Source organism: Canis lupus, chromosome 7 (assembly GCF_003254725.2).
Source record: "Canis lupus dingo isolate Sandy chromosome 7, ASM325472v2, whole genome shotgun sequence".
Taxonomy (NCBI): domain Eukaryota; kingdom Metazoa; phylum Chordata; class Mammalia; order Carnivora; family Canidae; genus Canis; species Canis lupus.
Genome location: NC_064249.1, coordinates 30,127,025 through 30,144,178, shown reverse-complemented (window position 1 = coordinate 30,144,178; position 17,154 = coordinate 30,127,025). Strand labels below are relative to the sequence as shown.

The following is a 17,154-nucleotide window of genomic DNA, read 5'->3' as shown; positions in this document are numbered from 1 at the left end:
CTTAATGAAATGTTCTCCGTTAGCATACAATCATCATATCAACTAAAACATCAACTAAAACAAACCTCCCTTTTAACTCTTTACTTTTCCACCAACAATCATCCAATTTCTCTGTTCCCTTTTAGCAGCAAGACTTCTGGAAAGAGTATATATACATATATATACTTTGTGTCTCTACTTCATTATGTCGTCTTTCTCTTGAACCTGTTCCAATCGGGTTTTGGCCCTGTGATTTTTGCTGAAGCAGCTCTTGTCAAGGTTGTCAGTGACTTCCAAGGTGCAGAAGCCAGTGATAAGTTCTCAGTATCTTTTTCATTGTATCAGCGGCATTCAACACAGCTGCTCCTCCATCCTTCCTGACATACTTTCATCCCAGCCCACAGGTTCTGCTCACTCAGTCCTCTGACCTCCTCATTGGCTTCTCCTTCTTATTGTACTCGGAGATTCTTCCTTCCTGTTCAACATTGGAGTATCCCAAAGTTCAGTTCTTAGACTTCTTTATTATCACTTACACTCTAGATAACTTCCAGTAACATCACCGATGACATCCCATGTAGTGGGATGTGAATTCTATACTGTTTTATTCAGTCCCTACTCAGCGTCTCTACTGGGATACCTGTTAGTTCTCTTCCTTCTGCTACCACTTGCTCCTCCCTTTTTCCTATTACAGTAAATGACAGCTCTTATTTTTCTTAGGATGTAGGCCAAAAACTTTGGGACCATTCTGTATCTAAACTACCAGCAAATTCTTCTGCCATTACATATAATATGTAACTCACACCCAGACACACTTCCTCCTCTGAGGATTTTCACTTGCTTTTCTCTCCACCTGGAACGCTTCCTCCAGATACCCAGGTGGTTTACAACCTCAGTCCTTGAGGTCTTTGTTCAAAAATCATCTTAGGAGAGAAGCCTCCCTTAATGACCATACAGAAGACAGCAACCCCTCCTCCACTACCTCTGTCCCCCTTACCTTAACCTGCCCAACTTCCTTCACAGTAGTTGTCCTTGCTTGACACAAACACATACATGTATATTACATATATGTGTGGGTGTGAGTTCACTGATTTTTTTTTTTCACTGATTTTTTTTTTCCTTTCAGAACATAAATCCACTTGAGTAGGGACTATTTTGTTTAGTGTTTTATTTATTCTCCAGAGCCTAAAACAGTGCCTTGTAAATAGTAGGCAGAATTTTATGTTATATTTCTACTTTTATCTAGGACTATTGCTTTAAGAAAATATTAAGGATTATGTAAATATTTTTAGTTTAAAAATGAGTAAATGATAATTCCAACATAAAAAGAAATATTTTAGCTGAAAAATATGTAACTGACTTTTTAAAGAGCTCTTCACTAATAAATTCCAAGAATTGTTTACAAATGCATAACTTTTTCATAATTTTAATTGAATTTTAATTATTATTTGATTGAAGCTAGTAATTTTGTGTATAGATTAGATAACTGATATTTTTCAATTTTCTTTAGTATCACTTTGTTTAAAAAGATGAAATTAGTGAAGAAAGGAATATTCATTTTAAAGACTTTGCTTATGGAAGACTTTATTTTCAACCTATTTAGTTACTTAAAAATTCTTAGAGAACTATATGTGTGTAATTCATTTCTAGTTAAATAGAAGAAGCATTTGAATATGTCAGTGTGTGTTATCTCCTAACTTAATGATCATTTTTTTAATAAGTACTTTGTTTAGTATTCTTCCATGAGACATGTATTTTACCTATCTTTCTTTCTTTAATATATAATCAGATTCTTACTATTTCTATTTTGTTACTATCTCTTCACCTTTCTTTTTCCATCTGTGTCAGAATTTTTAAGGGGGCCTGAGATAGCTTTGCTCCGCAAGCGCCTACAACAACTGAGGCTTAAGAGGGCTGAACAGCAGAGGCAGCAAGAGCTAGCTGCGTGCACCCAGCAACAGCCTTCCACTTCTGGTCAGTCTTCTCATGAGGGCTCTTCCCAGGACCCTCGGGCTTCAGGTTATTACTGTCCAGTGTCCTCAAGCAGCTGGTAGAGTTGGTGTTTTAACACTGCTACTGTGTAACAAGATGCTTCCCTTTTCCCCTTGACAAAGAGCTGATGGTGCTTGCAGCTTCTCCCTCCCTTTCTTGCATATGGTGGTGTTCATCATTCCATGGCTAGAGGCAGCAGTATTTGCCAGAGAGATGAATATAAAATAACCCATTATTTTATTTGTAATATTTCTGGGAGGGGGAAGATGTTTATTACTTCTATGGCTAATGAACTACTTTCTAATAATCTAGTGAATTCAGAGCCTGTTTTGATATTTTTACTGAAATTTCTTATATGCCAAAATGATATCTATGCTCATGGCCCCTAGTTCTTCCTCCTCTTCTTTTGAAAGTTAACCAGGATTCCTATGAAGTAGTAATACTAGATTTTAGAATTATAGTGTTGTTTGGCCATACCAGCATGCTGACTCAATTATCCTCTTCTGTAATTATTTGAAAATTTTCAATATTTGCTTGCTTGTTCCTTGTATACATATCTGATATATACGGCAGCAGAAATAACCCACAGTCTCATGTTGCTGTTCTTATGCTTTTAAACTCTGATAAGACAGTGATAATCTGTGCCACTCTTTTTCTTTGAGTATTTTAATGGCCTGGTTATTTTTATGGCCAGCAAGCTCATGATGCTCAACATTTGTTGACAGAATTAATGAAAGATTTAGCATAAAATAATTTGTCAATTTAATTCTTTCAAGATGAGTAATAGGTTCTATATATTCTATTCTATAGGTACTACATGGTAAATGCTACAAATCTTTAGGAACTAGAGTGTGTCTGGGTTTTGATAGTAATAAGATTATGATACTTTGATGTACTACTTTGTTTTTCCACCCTTAGGAATGATAAGTTGGGGTATTTGTCAGTTACTTTGAGAACTCTGATTTAATTTGTTTGTATATTGGTAGAACTGAACAACCTCCACTTTATAAATATTTGTTCAACTATGTACTGGTAACAAAAGCACATTATATAATATCATGGTGAAATAAAATAGATTTAAATAACTGTAATATAGGTGTGAGGTTTGGAATAAATTCTGGACGATTTTTAATTCAATGTAATATTAGTAGAGGGAATATTGGCCAAGCAGAGATGTCTCTGACCATTTATTTTTATTTTCCTATACTTAAAACTACCTGGAGAGTTTGATTAAATTGCAGTCATGACATTTAAAAGTAAGACATTTTGTTATGATTTTGTGCTATTTATAAACCTCTAGCTTATGTGTTTCAAAAGTAAAAAATATGCAACATAAAAACCAATAAGAAGGAAGTTAAAATGCTCCTATATATACACATATTTTTATAATACTGAAATTCAGCAGGTAAGAAACTAAATATTAAAGTGAGTTTGAGTATAAAATATAATACTGTCTACATTAGCCAGAAAGAAATGAAATATACATTGTAGACATTAGAAGAATATTTTGAGACTTAGCCTTTCACATCCAGTCTACCAATTTGAATTGAAGCAAGTTCTTTTTTTTACAGAAAACTTCAGAGTGGTTATGTGGTCTCTGTAAAATAAAATGCTATTGTACCAACTCTGAGTATCCTTCCCCATTAAAAAAGTCTCTAGTTTGATAATCAGTGTATTTGTGGTAATCTTTAAAAAGCTAAAGTTCAGTAGATACCTTGCCCGGTTTTGAGGTTGAGAAACGTGTTACCTGTACTTTGGTTTTGAACAATACATTGGGCCCCTGAGGCTATCTACATGGCCAATATTAGAGACCTTTAGTGCTAACCATCCATGTATGCTGCTCCCTTCACCTACAAGATGAAGTACTTCCTCTCTGTCATATGCTTTTAGCATAGCATTCATATAAGACCCTAATAAGTTTAATCTGTGACATACCCTGGGTTCATTTGATCATGCTACTTTTATTCTGTCCACACATGTGACAGGAACGCTATTCAGTAATTAAATAAGAAAAAGTTAAATAACGCATAGTTTGTTACAAAAGACCATCAATAAAATCTATTTATTTTATTCATTTAGTAAATGTGGGATAAGAGGAAAAATGAATAGGCTTAATGCAAAATTTATATCTTCAAGGACACACAAATTATAAAAATACAGAATAGGAATTAAATTTATGAAATTTAGCAGGGAGATAGGTTTTATTTGAATAACAAAACATGTTCTTAATGATTAAATATAATATTGTCTGTGTATTATGGACATTAATTGATCCACCATAGCTAACTTTTAAAAATTTCATTTCTCAAAGTCAGAATATATTATTTTAAAATATTTTTACTTTTTTTTTTTTTTTTTTTAGCTAAAAACAAAAGTGCATTTTTCCCCTAGGCTTTTAGGAAGTACATCATAACTTCTAGGCTTTCAGTGATTTTTTTTTTAATTATAAAGGGATGAATTTGCCTTCATCATATTATTGCTTAGGTACTAGATTGGTTGAGTTCTTGTCCTGTTCCTATGACTAGATGAGCTTGAACAGGTCAGTTGGCTGCTTTATGTCTCAGTTTCCCAATTATTGATTGATTTAGATAGTATTAGCCTACCATAATTTATAGAGATAGCATAAGGATGGGGTAGAAAATACTGGATAAAATTTTTATGCTCCTAAGTAGAGAAATACACATAATAATGTACTATCTTAATTATAATATCTTTCACTTAGTACCTCAAAATTACCTCATATCACAGCCGTATACAGTTGATGGCATTCAGGGTTTTGAATGAGCATGAAGATGAGTGCCATAAACAGCTATGACAGAGGCAGTCAGCATATTGCTGATTTTAAACCCAACTCTTTTTTTCCATTTCAGGTCCCCTGAAGTCATGGGTTGCTGGCTCCTGCTCAGAGTGACAACACCCTGTGGAGTCTGCTCTACTGGCTCGACCACCACAGAGCCCCACTGGAGCATGGAGCCAGCCTAGAGAGGGTCAGGTAGGAACTGTTTTTTCACTTTATGGCACGGTTTTGCTGATTGGAAAAAAAAATTTTTTTATACCCAAAAAGGGTATAAAACATTGGTGATTATTTTTGAAAAAGGGCTTTTCAAAACTGAGCCATATTGGAAAAAATCAGCACTTACCCGATCCTGTGCAAGCAGGCTCTATACAACATCCAATTCCCCACTGTCTGTGACAATAGGCACATGTAGCACTTCTCAAATGGATGCATTTGATCCTGTTTTTAGTGCTTATAGCATAAGTAGTTAGTAAATAAGATACAATGTTGATCTAGTTCTTTAGTCTTTAGCTACCTTGAATGACCAACTCCTCAGTGCTTCAGACATGAGAATTGCTCTATATTTTTCAGAACAGCTTCCTGTCATTATTTATCATTCAATATCATGTTTCTGAAAAACAGGCAAGTAATAATAACATTAATTGACCCTTTCCTATGTGCTATCTAAGTAGTTTATGCGGATCATCTCATTAAATCTTCACAAGAACAGAATGTGGTAGATACTGTGATTATCCATATTTTACAGATGGAGAAACTGAGACATAGAGATGTTAAATGGCTTGTCCAGGTTACAGTATTACTGAGTGGAAAGGTCAGAATTGAACCCAGAAGTTTGGCTGACAAGTACTTGTTATTTGCCTTTAAAACTATAATTCCTTATTTTGTCTACAATTGAAAAAATTCTGATGAGAAAATTTTAAAAATTCTAAAGAATTTTTTCAAGACCAAAACTCTTTTTTTTAAATATACAGAAATTGGCCATGAGACACCTTGAGCTCAGCACTGCATGAATTTTTGCCTAAAGTTTATCTCTACCTTAAAAATAATATTAATAATTTTAAACACTTCCAATAAGCAGACCAATCATAATGCATTTTGTAATAAATTATCATTAGACCGTATGGTCTGATTTTTATTTGTAATGGTGCTTTCTGGAATATATTTCACAGGGAAATGGAGTAGAGCATGCAGATACCTAAAGCAATCAGCATTGAACTACTTCTATTGTGTTAATATTTGGAAATATTTCTGTAAGTTAGAAGTTATGGGTATTGTGTTTACGAATAACTTGTGGTATAAAAATGTGTTATTTCAGATGTTTATGAGACAGGAAAATAATCCTTTCAAAAACAGTTGCATGGTACCCAAGATTAAAAATAGGACAGAAGCAATAACCAAGAAGGATTTTTTTCTTAAAGATTGGTTTTTCAAGATGGAAGGAACAACAAATAATTCCCCAGATACATACAATAATGTGACAGACTGTAAAACAGTAAGGAAACCCTTTTTGTTTAATACTATTTTAACATAAACTTTGTTAATATTTTAAATCATTAAAGAGATTGAAAATACATAATTTTGAGGCAGTGACAGCATTCTTGATCCTTCATTAATGTGTTTTTTAGAGACATATTCTTTCCTAAACTTCACCTAAAAAATTAAATAAGATGCATTTTATTTCATAAGATTTGTACATTACATAGTACTTATGGAAAAATTAAATATTGGAAAAAGATTATCTGGAGAGTTGATAGTTTTTTTTAATTGATTTCTTAATTATAAATGAGAACACAATGAAATGTATAACAGATACAAAGAGACAAAAAAATTTCATAAGATACTTTTTAGGAGGATTTTCCAATATTTCACTAGGACTCAAATTTTTGTTATGTATTTCTAGACTTTAGGGAATGTAATTTTTGTTTTCTCTAAAAACCAACTTACCGGTTCTTGAAAAACAATACAGGAATGTTGTATCTAACTCTAAAATGGATAAATGAGAAGTCTTAGAAAGGAAAGGAAATACTTTATTTCCTTATTGAAATACTAGCATTCATTCTTTCTTTTTTGTATTGAAATACTAGCATTCATTCTTTCTTTTTTGTATTGTACAGATTTGTTGAACTGAATGTTTAATGAAGAGGTGATAACTAAGGATAAGTCAAAGCTATTATTCAGATAATCATGCTTTATCAAAATCTAGTCATACAAAAGTCTCTGAGCAAACAGGTTGTATCAGAAGGTAGATGATTTTAAGTTGATAGAAGTTGGTCCCAGGAACAGGATTCAGACTTTTAAATGTAGAAATTGAAGCAATCAAGTGATATAAAATTGCTGAGAATGCAGGATATATCGGAAAACTTTTCTTAGCTATTATTTTTTTTTCTTAGCTATTAAGTTGAGGATATTATCAATGCAAAATATTTTAACTACTTTTGGGACAATAAAGCCTTGATCAGTAGAACTGGTGATTATCCAAAAGTATAAAGTTTTTGTTTTATTAACATTTGTTAAGAACTGGAGCACAGGACACTAGAAACTAGGAATTATTCTGATGTTTAGGAGAGAGCTGTGTTTATTATCCACATATAGCTCTACTGGGACACTGGAACTCAAGCCAGGACTTGGTAGCCACCTCCTCCTATTCTCCAGTGTCTTGCTTAGGTTACTAGGTTCCTAGGATGTCCAGGAAGAAAGGAGATGATTAGATCTCAAAATGTCACAGACTATTTGTTGTCAGAACCAGATTTAGAATCAAAATTCACGGACTCTAGACTAGTGCTCTTTCCATTTTTATCATCCTGCCTTTCTTTATATCAGTGTTTTCCAAACAATGGAACCCATTTATAGAACAGATTCTTACACAGAAGCTCAATGCATCAAAAGGATACAAAATTAAATGTTCTATTTGAAGCCAGGGTGGAAAGCATGAAGCCCAGACCATTAAGCATACTCCTTTCCTCTGTTCTTCTTTTCCCATCAAGCCCCTAAAGAAGCCTAAGCCTTCAACCGAGTACAGTTTTAATATGTAGAACATACCTGAGAGTTTAAAAAATTACCTATATTTCTGTAATGGCAATTACTTCATTGAATTTTTCTCTTATAAACCATTTTCTTTGTCTGACATCTTCACTTGAGCTCCTATTTTCAGCCCAAGGTACATCAACCAACATCTAACAAAGTGTAGCAAGCATCTCCATTTCATGCTTTGAATCCTCCAGTCCAGAAGGAAAGCCATCTTTAAGGAGCTGGCAAGGGGTTTGAGAAGGGGAAGGAGTCTTCTGTTTAGTGAAGGAGATACTCCAGTTCTGTTTTATCTACCATGTACCTTGTGACTGTGCTAAATTTGAATTTGATAAAAAGTATATGCATGGAAGTAGAAGAATATTTTCTTAACTCATTCTCAACGTTGCTAAATGCTTGCGTGGAATAACTGATCTGAAGCACATGGCCCCGCTTACTCACTGCTTGGGAAATATACCACAGTACTTACTTCTATTCCCTACCCTTATACATTTGTCTCTTAAGCTTAGAGTTGATCATGACATTGCTGTGCAGTTTTCTGCTGCTTACTTTTAAGTTGAAATCTCATTTTTGTTTCAGATTCTCCTTCTTCTGTGGTTAACAAACAGCTCGGATCCATGTCACTTGACGAGCAACAGGGTGCGTGCAACAGGAGATGCGCTATGCCCATCCATCCATAGTTTTATTGCATTGCATAAACCAAGCTCTCTCTCACTTTTTCATAGCATTTCATTTTGATTATGGTCTAATAATCAGTATTTTATGGGGTAAATTACCCTAAGTGGTGGTGTGTAAAAAGGTCCTCCTTGGCCTGAACAAATTACTTTCTATATAAACTAAGTTAATTTCTACCTTTGGCCCCTTATGTCAACTCTAAATTCTCTTTTTATAACAGTATTTTAATAGGTATAAGCTATATGCATTTTTAAAATTCTAGGTATGATAAAATTATGTAGAACTGTGAATGTGAGGTTACCATATTACCTAGTGGCTGATTTAGAAATGGTTATTTGAACACAGTAATATTCTCTATTACCAAATGGCTGTACTAATGGTATTTGATTTTATGTCTCACTTACCTAGTAGTCAAACTCCTGGTAGCTTTAACTAGAAGGAATACAATTATGAACTCCAAGATTAAGCTTAGGAGCCATCAATCAGAAGGGAAAATAGCTTCCATTACCACTTGTACTTTTTTGTAGTAGGAGAGGAATGAAATCAACCTGAAAGCTGTGAGCATAGCCTTATGAGGTAGACAGGCTACTTATTTATCACACTTTATTACTAGTAGAGCAAATACAGCACAGAGACGGATCGGTAGAAGAAGACATTCTGACAGTAAGAAGGGGAAACTAAAAGAAGGATCGAAAGAGGAAGACTGTAAAAAACTAATCAGCTTTTAGAATTAGGGCAAACAGCTTTACTATTGCCCCTCAGAATTCCTTGGCCATTTATAAGTGTATTGTGATGCAGAGGTTTAAAATAAAAAGGTTGATGTTATTAAGAATAACTAAATAATATTCACTTTTCTCTATTTAAAGACAGGTGATCATTTAATAGACTTTATAAATATTTTTTTAAAAATTGTAGAAAAATAACTTAGCCCTAAGGCCATAAGTTTTAGTTGGCTGAAAGTTTACACATGTAGTATTACTCATTTGCCAATAGTATTTGGGAAATTAAATATTGCTGAAGTAGTGTGAAATAGATCTAATTTTAGCTATCTTCATGGAGACATATTCAGAAACTAATTTTAAAATAAATTACTTCTGATCTTAAATTATTCCCTTTAGACCTGAATTGACAAGTGTCGCTACAGGTTTTTCTGTTCTTGAGGATGAATGAATGAATGATGAATGAGTTGGTAAATGGATTTGAGAACTAAGAAATAAAGCATGTTTTTTATATATATACATTTATTGTAGCGATATTAACAGTGAAGAATAATTCCCTTATGGTAAAGTATAATTATATCATCATATTATAATGTACTATTGTTTAAAACTGCCCTCTAATCAAATAATCTTTTTTTGTAAGGATATATGAATGTAAGTAGTATATCACTACCAGAGAGTTTGTAGCCAGATTCATATTCTATTCATGACATAATTCCATAGTAATTTCCATAGATTACATTGAATATTTTATTCAGTTTAAGTTGGTACCTAATTAACTTAAGATATGGGGTATGGAGAAAAAGACAAATAAAGGATAACTGTCAGATTTTTGGCATCAAGGCCTGGGTGAATGATGATGTCGCTTAACTAGGGTAGACTAGTTTGGAGGCAAAAATCACGAGGTTCTTTGTCTTTTAGTCATAGAAGTGTTATATAAAAGGGCAAATATTGAGTAGGCTTGGCAGAAGCTGTATCAGAATAGACCATCATCAATGAACTGTGTAATAAGTCCTCTGAGCAGGTTTTTCTACTAAAGGTGAATAGTATATCCAAATGAATTAAATCCTGAGGTTGTTGGTTTTTTTTTTTTTTTTTTTTTTACATGCCTTTTTGTTCAACAGGATTACATCTTATGAAGTACTAGGGACTTCTGCATCCTGGGCTTGTATTACCTAAATATAACTTCTATAAAAATTAAGAGAAACTGCCCACCACTGTCTTTCTCACCTGGACTAATGGAATCACCTCTTACCTGGAATCCTTGTACCCACTCAGGCGATAGGTGTTGTTCCCCCACCTCCAGCAATAACCAGAGTGAACTTTTAAAAACATAAATCTAATCATGTCCTTCATCTACCTAAAACTTTTTAAATTGTGTCCCTTTGCCCTTCAAAACAACCTAAATCCATGCCTTGGTTTACAGAGCTCTATATAGCCTGGACCTCTGTCTCTCCAGCCTTATCTCAGGCTACCCCTCCCTCACTCAGCTCTTAATAAACAACCTGCTCTTGTCCTTCTGAGACTCCATTCTTCTTTGCCTCTCAAAACCCTTATTTATGCTGGTCCCTCTACCAAAGTCCTTTTGCCGGCTGCAGCTTTTATTCATCAAATCTGTTAGAAATTTCTTTCTCAAAAATAATAAGACATTTTAATTTGAAGGAATTCTGCCCTCTTTTTCTCTTTGTGACCTAGTATTTTCCTTCATTGCATTTGTCAGAATTTGTGATCATAGATTTAGGGGTTTGTTTGATTCCTATATTCTCTAAATATTGCTTTCATTCACTATTACACTTAGTACCTAATACCATATCTGTTATGCATTAATAAGTATCTGTTAAATGAGAGAGTAAATGAATTTAAGCAGTGGGATGCCATAGGCATTATTTCAGTGTGGGAGAAGCAGAACCATATTTATGTATTGGAAAGATTTTTTTGGCAGGATTATAGATGGTTTGATTGGAAGGGAGTAAAATTGAAAACTGTGAGACCATGTGAGGGGCTGTTGCAGTAGTCCAGGTGAGAGATGCTAGGGGTCCAACCTAAGGTAGTTAGTGGTGGGAAATGAGAAGAGTGGACAGATTTTGTTAAATATTTAAGAGACAGAATTGATGGCACATTGGAACTGAGTAGTTAAAAATGAATGAGGGAACCATATGCAGATATCTTGTTGGTAATATTGATGCCATCAGCCAAGATTGGGATTTCAGGAGAAACAAGCTGGTTATAGGGGAGAAGGGATCCATCAGATTTTTTTAATATGTTGAACTTGAAGTACCTTGAGATATTCAAATGGAAAAATGTTATAGACAGTTGGATGGGTATATGTTTCTGGGGGTCACTGGAGAGGCCTGAGGTGGAGATAAAAATTAGGAATCATCAGTTTATAGATAGTAGTTGAAACCAGGGGAGTGGATAAGAGTGGGAAAAGAGTGTTTTGTTTATCTTGCATTTTTGACAAAAGCACATTTGATAAATAAAAATATATTTAGTCTAAGCCTTCAGACTCATAAATGCAAATTGCCTACTTGCCTCAGTAGTTAATTTCTTTTTATCAAAGTACTTTTTAAAGAAACAGTGTCAAGGAAATAAGTATACAACATGCATATTGTTTTTATCCTGTTGTAAAATACTTTCTTATATTATGCAAATACAGACTTTGCGCACATTGACAGCCTTTTTGTGCTAATTGAGTAAGCACAATGATATCTGTCATGCATTTTGTTTAATCTAAGCAGTGTTTTAATGAGTAGTTCTGGTGTTTCTTTTTATTTAGATCTCTAATTATGTTACACTTACTGTATTATAAGGGAAATAATCTTCTGGCCTCGTGCTGATTTATTTTATGCCTATTTATTATTTTACTTATTTATTGTGCCTATTTATATTATGAAAACAAGCACTTTTTTTTTTCCTGTTAAAAATACTTGGGTCAGCGATATTCCCCTGTTAAAACAACAAAAGAGACCTGTGATCTTAGCTTTTAATTTTTGACAGGGTATAAGAAAATAATTTTACCTGAATTTTATTTAAATTTTGGCCATAACTAAAGTGAGTTGCTTTATATTCATTACAGTGATAATCATTAAGTGGAAGCTAATAATGTTTTTACATTTGAAACTTAGGCAATTGTGTATATGTTAGACACACTAATTAGTAGCTTTAGAAATATAAATGTTAACTCTCCGTTGTGAGTATTATACAAAAGCAGGCTTCTTTTGATGTTGATAAAATGTTAGAGAGTGAGACTTGTGGGTTACAGCTCTTCGACTAACTGCACTAGGGTAGATGGAAAATGGGAAAGTTGATTTTTTTATATTACTTTGTTGCTTAAGATGGAGCAACTAGACTCCTTCCCCAACTACCAAATCTAGATTCTTCTCATTAGTGATATATTTGATCATTTGGAAGTTAAATCCTATTTCATTTTTATTGCATATGCTCACTTGTCCTACTTTCATGCTAATAACCAAATCGGTATCTGTATAAATATCCAGTTAAATTGTTTTCTAACTCAGAATTGTGTATGGTAAAAAAATAACAAATTTATTGAGTTTTTAGTGTGTGGCTGGCATTGTATTAAGAATTTGACATGCATTATCTCATTTGTTCTAATATAATGAGTAGTAATAGCCTTATTTTACTGATGAAGAAAATAAGACTCTAAGAAATAATAAGGACAAGGCAAATAAGTTCTGTCATTAGTTCTGTCATTAGTTGTCATTAGTTCAATTCTTATTTAATTATCTGTTTTTACCTGTGGCAAGTACTGGGCTCAGTTTTAGGACGCATAAATGAATAAAGCTAATGCTCCCTGTGCTTGGAACATAGTGTTTATTAATATCAGCAGTGTTAATAGTAACAGACTTGATTAACCATAATAATATTATGCAGAGACCCTTATATTGCAGTCTTTGTGCCCATCATTACTTTGAAATATTTTTATATGTACGTTTACTTAATCCACGCCACAACCTTATACAGGAGGTACTGTTATTCTCCTTTTCCAGATGAGGAAACCAAGGCAAAGAGAGGTTAAGAAACTTTCCTGAGGTCACATACTGTAAGTGTATTAAGCATTATACATGTGGTTCAAACCCAAACTGGGTCTGCCATCTGTGATCATAACTGCTATGTTTTGCCTTATCTAACAGTAAAGATAGGTGGTGAAAAAATGTAAAAGTGTGATGAGTGTTATAAAAGAGGAAGTAACAAGGTTCATTGGGGGAACATGTAAGTAAGTCTTCATCTCTTCTGGTTGAGGGCCAAGTGAGGAATTCATGAGGATGAGGCATTTAAGCTGAGGTCCAAAAGAGGAGTATGAGTAAATTAGATGAAGGAGCGAGTACAGGGAAGCATGAATAGCATGTGGAAAGGCTCTGAGATAATCACATTAGCGTGGTCGCAAGAATCTCAGTGTGGCTGGAGTGTGTGTGTAGGTTCAAGAGATGGGTGGAGCCCAGATTGAGAAGGACCTTTGGGAGAGTTTAAGGTTATAGATTTTAGTTTAAGAAAGTAGGAAGCCAAGGAAGTATTTAAAGTAGAGTATGGCCTGATCTGCTTTGTTCTGAATAGATAATGGTGAATTGACTAGAGACCAAATCACTTAGGAAGTTCTCTTGGTAATAAAGATTTTGACCTGATGATAGAAGTATGGCAAGAGAACGCAAAGATTCAAGAAATATCAAGGATATAGAATAAACAGTATTTGATAATAGTCGAATGAGGCAAGGGGTTGAGGAGGAGTCCAGAGTATAAACTGCAGTAACAATTCCAGAATTTCTATATGGGAGAGGTTTAACAATGGCAAGCTGGTTGGAGAGCACAGGGTCAGACAATGTGTCTTCACATATTTGTGGCTGTTTGGGGTGTTACTGATGGAGATGAACAGATACCATTTCTACCTGCTGCAGGGGCGACTCTCAGGTTTTGATTGAGCACAGTTAAGTGGGTGGATACTTTATTAAATATATATCCTGAAAAAGGAGTAAAGTATGAGAGGAGATGCATACAAGGACATGGGCATTACAGGCTTGGTTTTGAATATGTTGATTTTAAGTTATCTGTGTGAGACACTGATGTGAGAAAAGTCAGTTAGGAGTTGATTGGATGGATATGAAGCTTAGAAAAGATGTCAGGGTTCCTGACTGGCTCAGTGAGTAGAGTTGCTATACTTGATTTCAGGGTCAGGAGTTCAAGTCCCATGCTGGGCCTGGAGCCTACTTTAAAAAACAACAAAAACGGATGCCTGGGTGGCTCAGCGGTTCTGCATCTACCCTCACCCCGGGTGTGATCCTGGAGTCCGGGATCGAGTCCCACATCAGGCTCCCTGCATTGGAGCCTGCTTCTCCCTTTGCCAGTGTCTCTGCCTCTCTCTGTGTCTGTCATGAATAAATGGATGAAATATATATATAATTTGTGTGAAGAGAGAAAGAAAAGAGAGAAAAGGAAAGGAAAAAGAAATCCCCCCCCCTTTTTTTTTTAAAAAGAAAGATGTCAGAGCTAGAGAAATAAATTGGAAATTGTCTGTATATAGATGGTATTTGAAGCCATAAAAGTAGGTGAAATTGACAGGATGAATATAAAAAAGTGAGGGGAGGAAGTATAATGTTTAAAATATCTCAAAATCAGAAAAATCCCCAAATTAAAGATTTTGCTAGAGGAGAGCTGGTAAAGGAGATAAAGGAGCAACCACAGAGGTCAGGGGTAGAGTAGACCAGCACAGTGTCATGAGATTAAGAGAAGAGAAATTCTCAAATACAGGAGAGCTGTGTATGTGAGTGCTGCTGATAGGGCAAGTAGTTTCCAAAATTCTCCACTAAATTAATGTGGAGGAGATTGATATTAAATTAGTGAGAGCGGTTTCACAGGCTGATAGAGACAGAGGCCACAGTAGAGCAGCAGGTGAAGAAATGGGAGATGAGAAATAAAAGCATTTCAAAATAATAAGCAAGGTGGACAATCGCTGGAGTGAAAGTGGTTAAAGAGTGTGTTCTCTGAAGCTGTCTACCGTGTTCATTTTCATCTGGAAGCACATTTTTTAACATATTAATTTGTTTAGTGTATTACAGATTTAATTTTTTATAAATATTTATTTATTTTAGAGAGAGAACAGGTGAGATAGGGAGAGCACAAGCAGGGTGAGGGTCAGAGGGAGAAGCAGACTCCCTACAGAGCAGGGAATCCCATGTTGGGCTTGATCCCGGGACTCTGGGACCATGATATGAGCGGGAGGCAGATGTGTAACCTAATGAGCCACCCAGGCGCCCCCCAGATTTAATTAAAAAAAAAAAGATTATGCCTAGGGAAACAGTTATGAAAAGAGATACTGGATGAGGATTTTGGTAGGGCTTATGTCCCATGTGGGGTGGGCATCTTTACCTGTTTTCTTCCTGTCTGTTCTCCCTAAAGACTAAATGGGAAATAAGAATAGGGACTTTTAGGGATCCCTGGGTGGCGCAGTGGTTTAGCGCCTGCCTTTGGCCCAGGGCGCGATCCTGGAGACCCGGGATCGAATCCCACGTCGGGCTCCCGGTGCATGGAGCCTGCTTCTCCCTCTGCCTGTGTCTCTGCCTCTCTCTCTCTCTCTCTCTGTGACTATCATAAATAAATAAAAATTAAAAAAATCTTTAAAAAAAAAAAAAAAAAAAGAATAGGGACTTTTATACACAGAGAGCTATAAGACTCACAGGTCTCCAGCAGGCTAAAGAGAGCGTAGGTTGTGTTAAGTGAGGTGATAGCTACGTTTCAACCCATAAATTCTAAACATCACTGGCAATATGATACCAGGCACAGTCTGAATCTATATGTATCCCAAACCCGTGCTTAAGTTCAATTTACATGTCTGTGTTATGAGATGAAACTTGGATTAAAGTTAGTATAATTGACACAAAGGTTGAGTTTTGATTTTCAGGGAGAAAATTTGACTAGAATATTCTTTCCAAAAGATTTTATAGGAGGAATTTCCTAAGAAATATCCGTATTAAAGTGAAGTTGTACTTTGTTTGGTTTTGGCTTTCATAAACATAATTTATAAAGTCAGATTGCACTAGTGAGAACACTAATTTTTTTTAGTTTATTTTTTTTGAAAACACTAATTTTTAGAATTAAACCCGGTATCTGTATGGTAGATGATTTCTGTGAAGAATCTACTCCTAAAAATAGTTTCTCCACTTTGAATCAGAATAGCCTCCTTATACAACTGTTTGGAAGAACTGGGTATCCAGTAGTCTGAGGTCTGCAGAAACGGTACAGATTCCTGACCTATAAAAGTGAAAGTTATTTCATTGTTCTAAAAACTATATTTGAAAAATTTGCCTTTCCTTCTATGTAAGCCAAGTAAGTTGGGGAACAAAATTTGGGGAGATAGTTGAACCTTATCTTTGATGTATCTACATTTTTTCAGAGAATTTAGAGAATTCAGAATTCAGAAAAAAAGTTTCCTTTTAGATTTTTTTAACATTTGACATAATGGAATGAGAAGTGTCAAATTCTTTGCATAATAGAAAATACTTTCAGTAAAGAAATAGTTTCTGTGTTATCCACAGGTTACCTAAGCTACTATGAATGATTTTTTTGTTTGTTTGTTTGTTTTTTCTATGAATGATTAATGTATGATTGTATAGTTATGATAGCGTCCCAGTGACAGAAAAATGTTGGGCAGAGCGATTCTAAACAAATTATTGTGGCCATATCCTCATTAATTATCTTCCTTTTGATTATTCTTTAAAATTACATATAGGATAGGTCACCAGGGATACCCTAGCTAAAAATCCAAGAAACATCCATAGCAATATTTAGATGATATGCAAACTTAGTTACCAGGATAGTGTATTTTGTACTATTGTTAGCACGCTTAATTTTTTGTATGTCTTTGAGCATGTTTTTTTAGAACCATAAAGGATTATAATTTCATAATGTCAGTGCACAGATTAAATGGCTTAAGTATATGTACATTACCAAAAAGTGTAT

The 17,154-nt window shown here is 34.6% G+C and overlaps 1 protein-coding gene across 13 annotated transcripts in view; it reads left to right on the top strand.

Moving 5' to 3' along the window:
* Nucleotides 1-17,154, top strand: part of DCAF6 (DDB1 and CUL4 associated factor 6) — a 131,154-nt gene that overhangs the window by 70,576 nt on the left and 43,424 nt on the right. For 4 of the 13 annotated variants that reach the window (XM_035719373.2, XM_025430453.3, XM_049112349.1 and 1 more), the window contains exons 11-12: nt 1,825-1,995; nt 8,369-8,428. The exons of 2 other annotated variants lie outside the window; for them this stretch is intronic. In XM_035719373.2, the coding sequence (XP_035575266.1) occupies nt 1,825-1,995; nt 8,369-8,428 (231 nt within the window). The remainder of the gene's footprint in view (nt 1-1,824; nt 1,996-8,368; nt 8,429-17,154) is intronic. 7 more of the 13 variants (XM_035719376.2, XM_025430458.3, XM_049112351.1 and 4 more) reach the window with 2 other exon arrangements.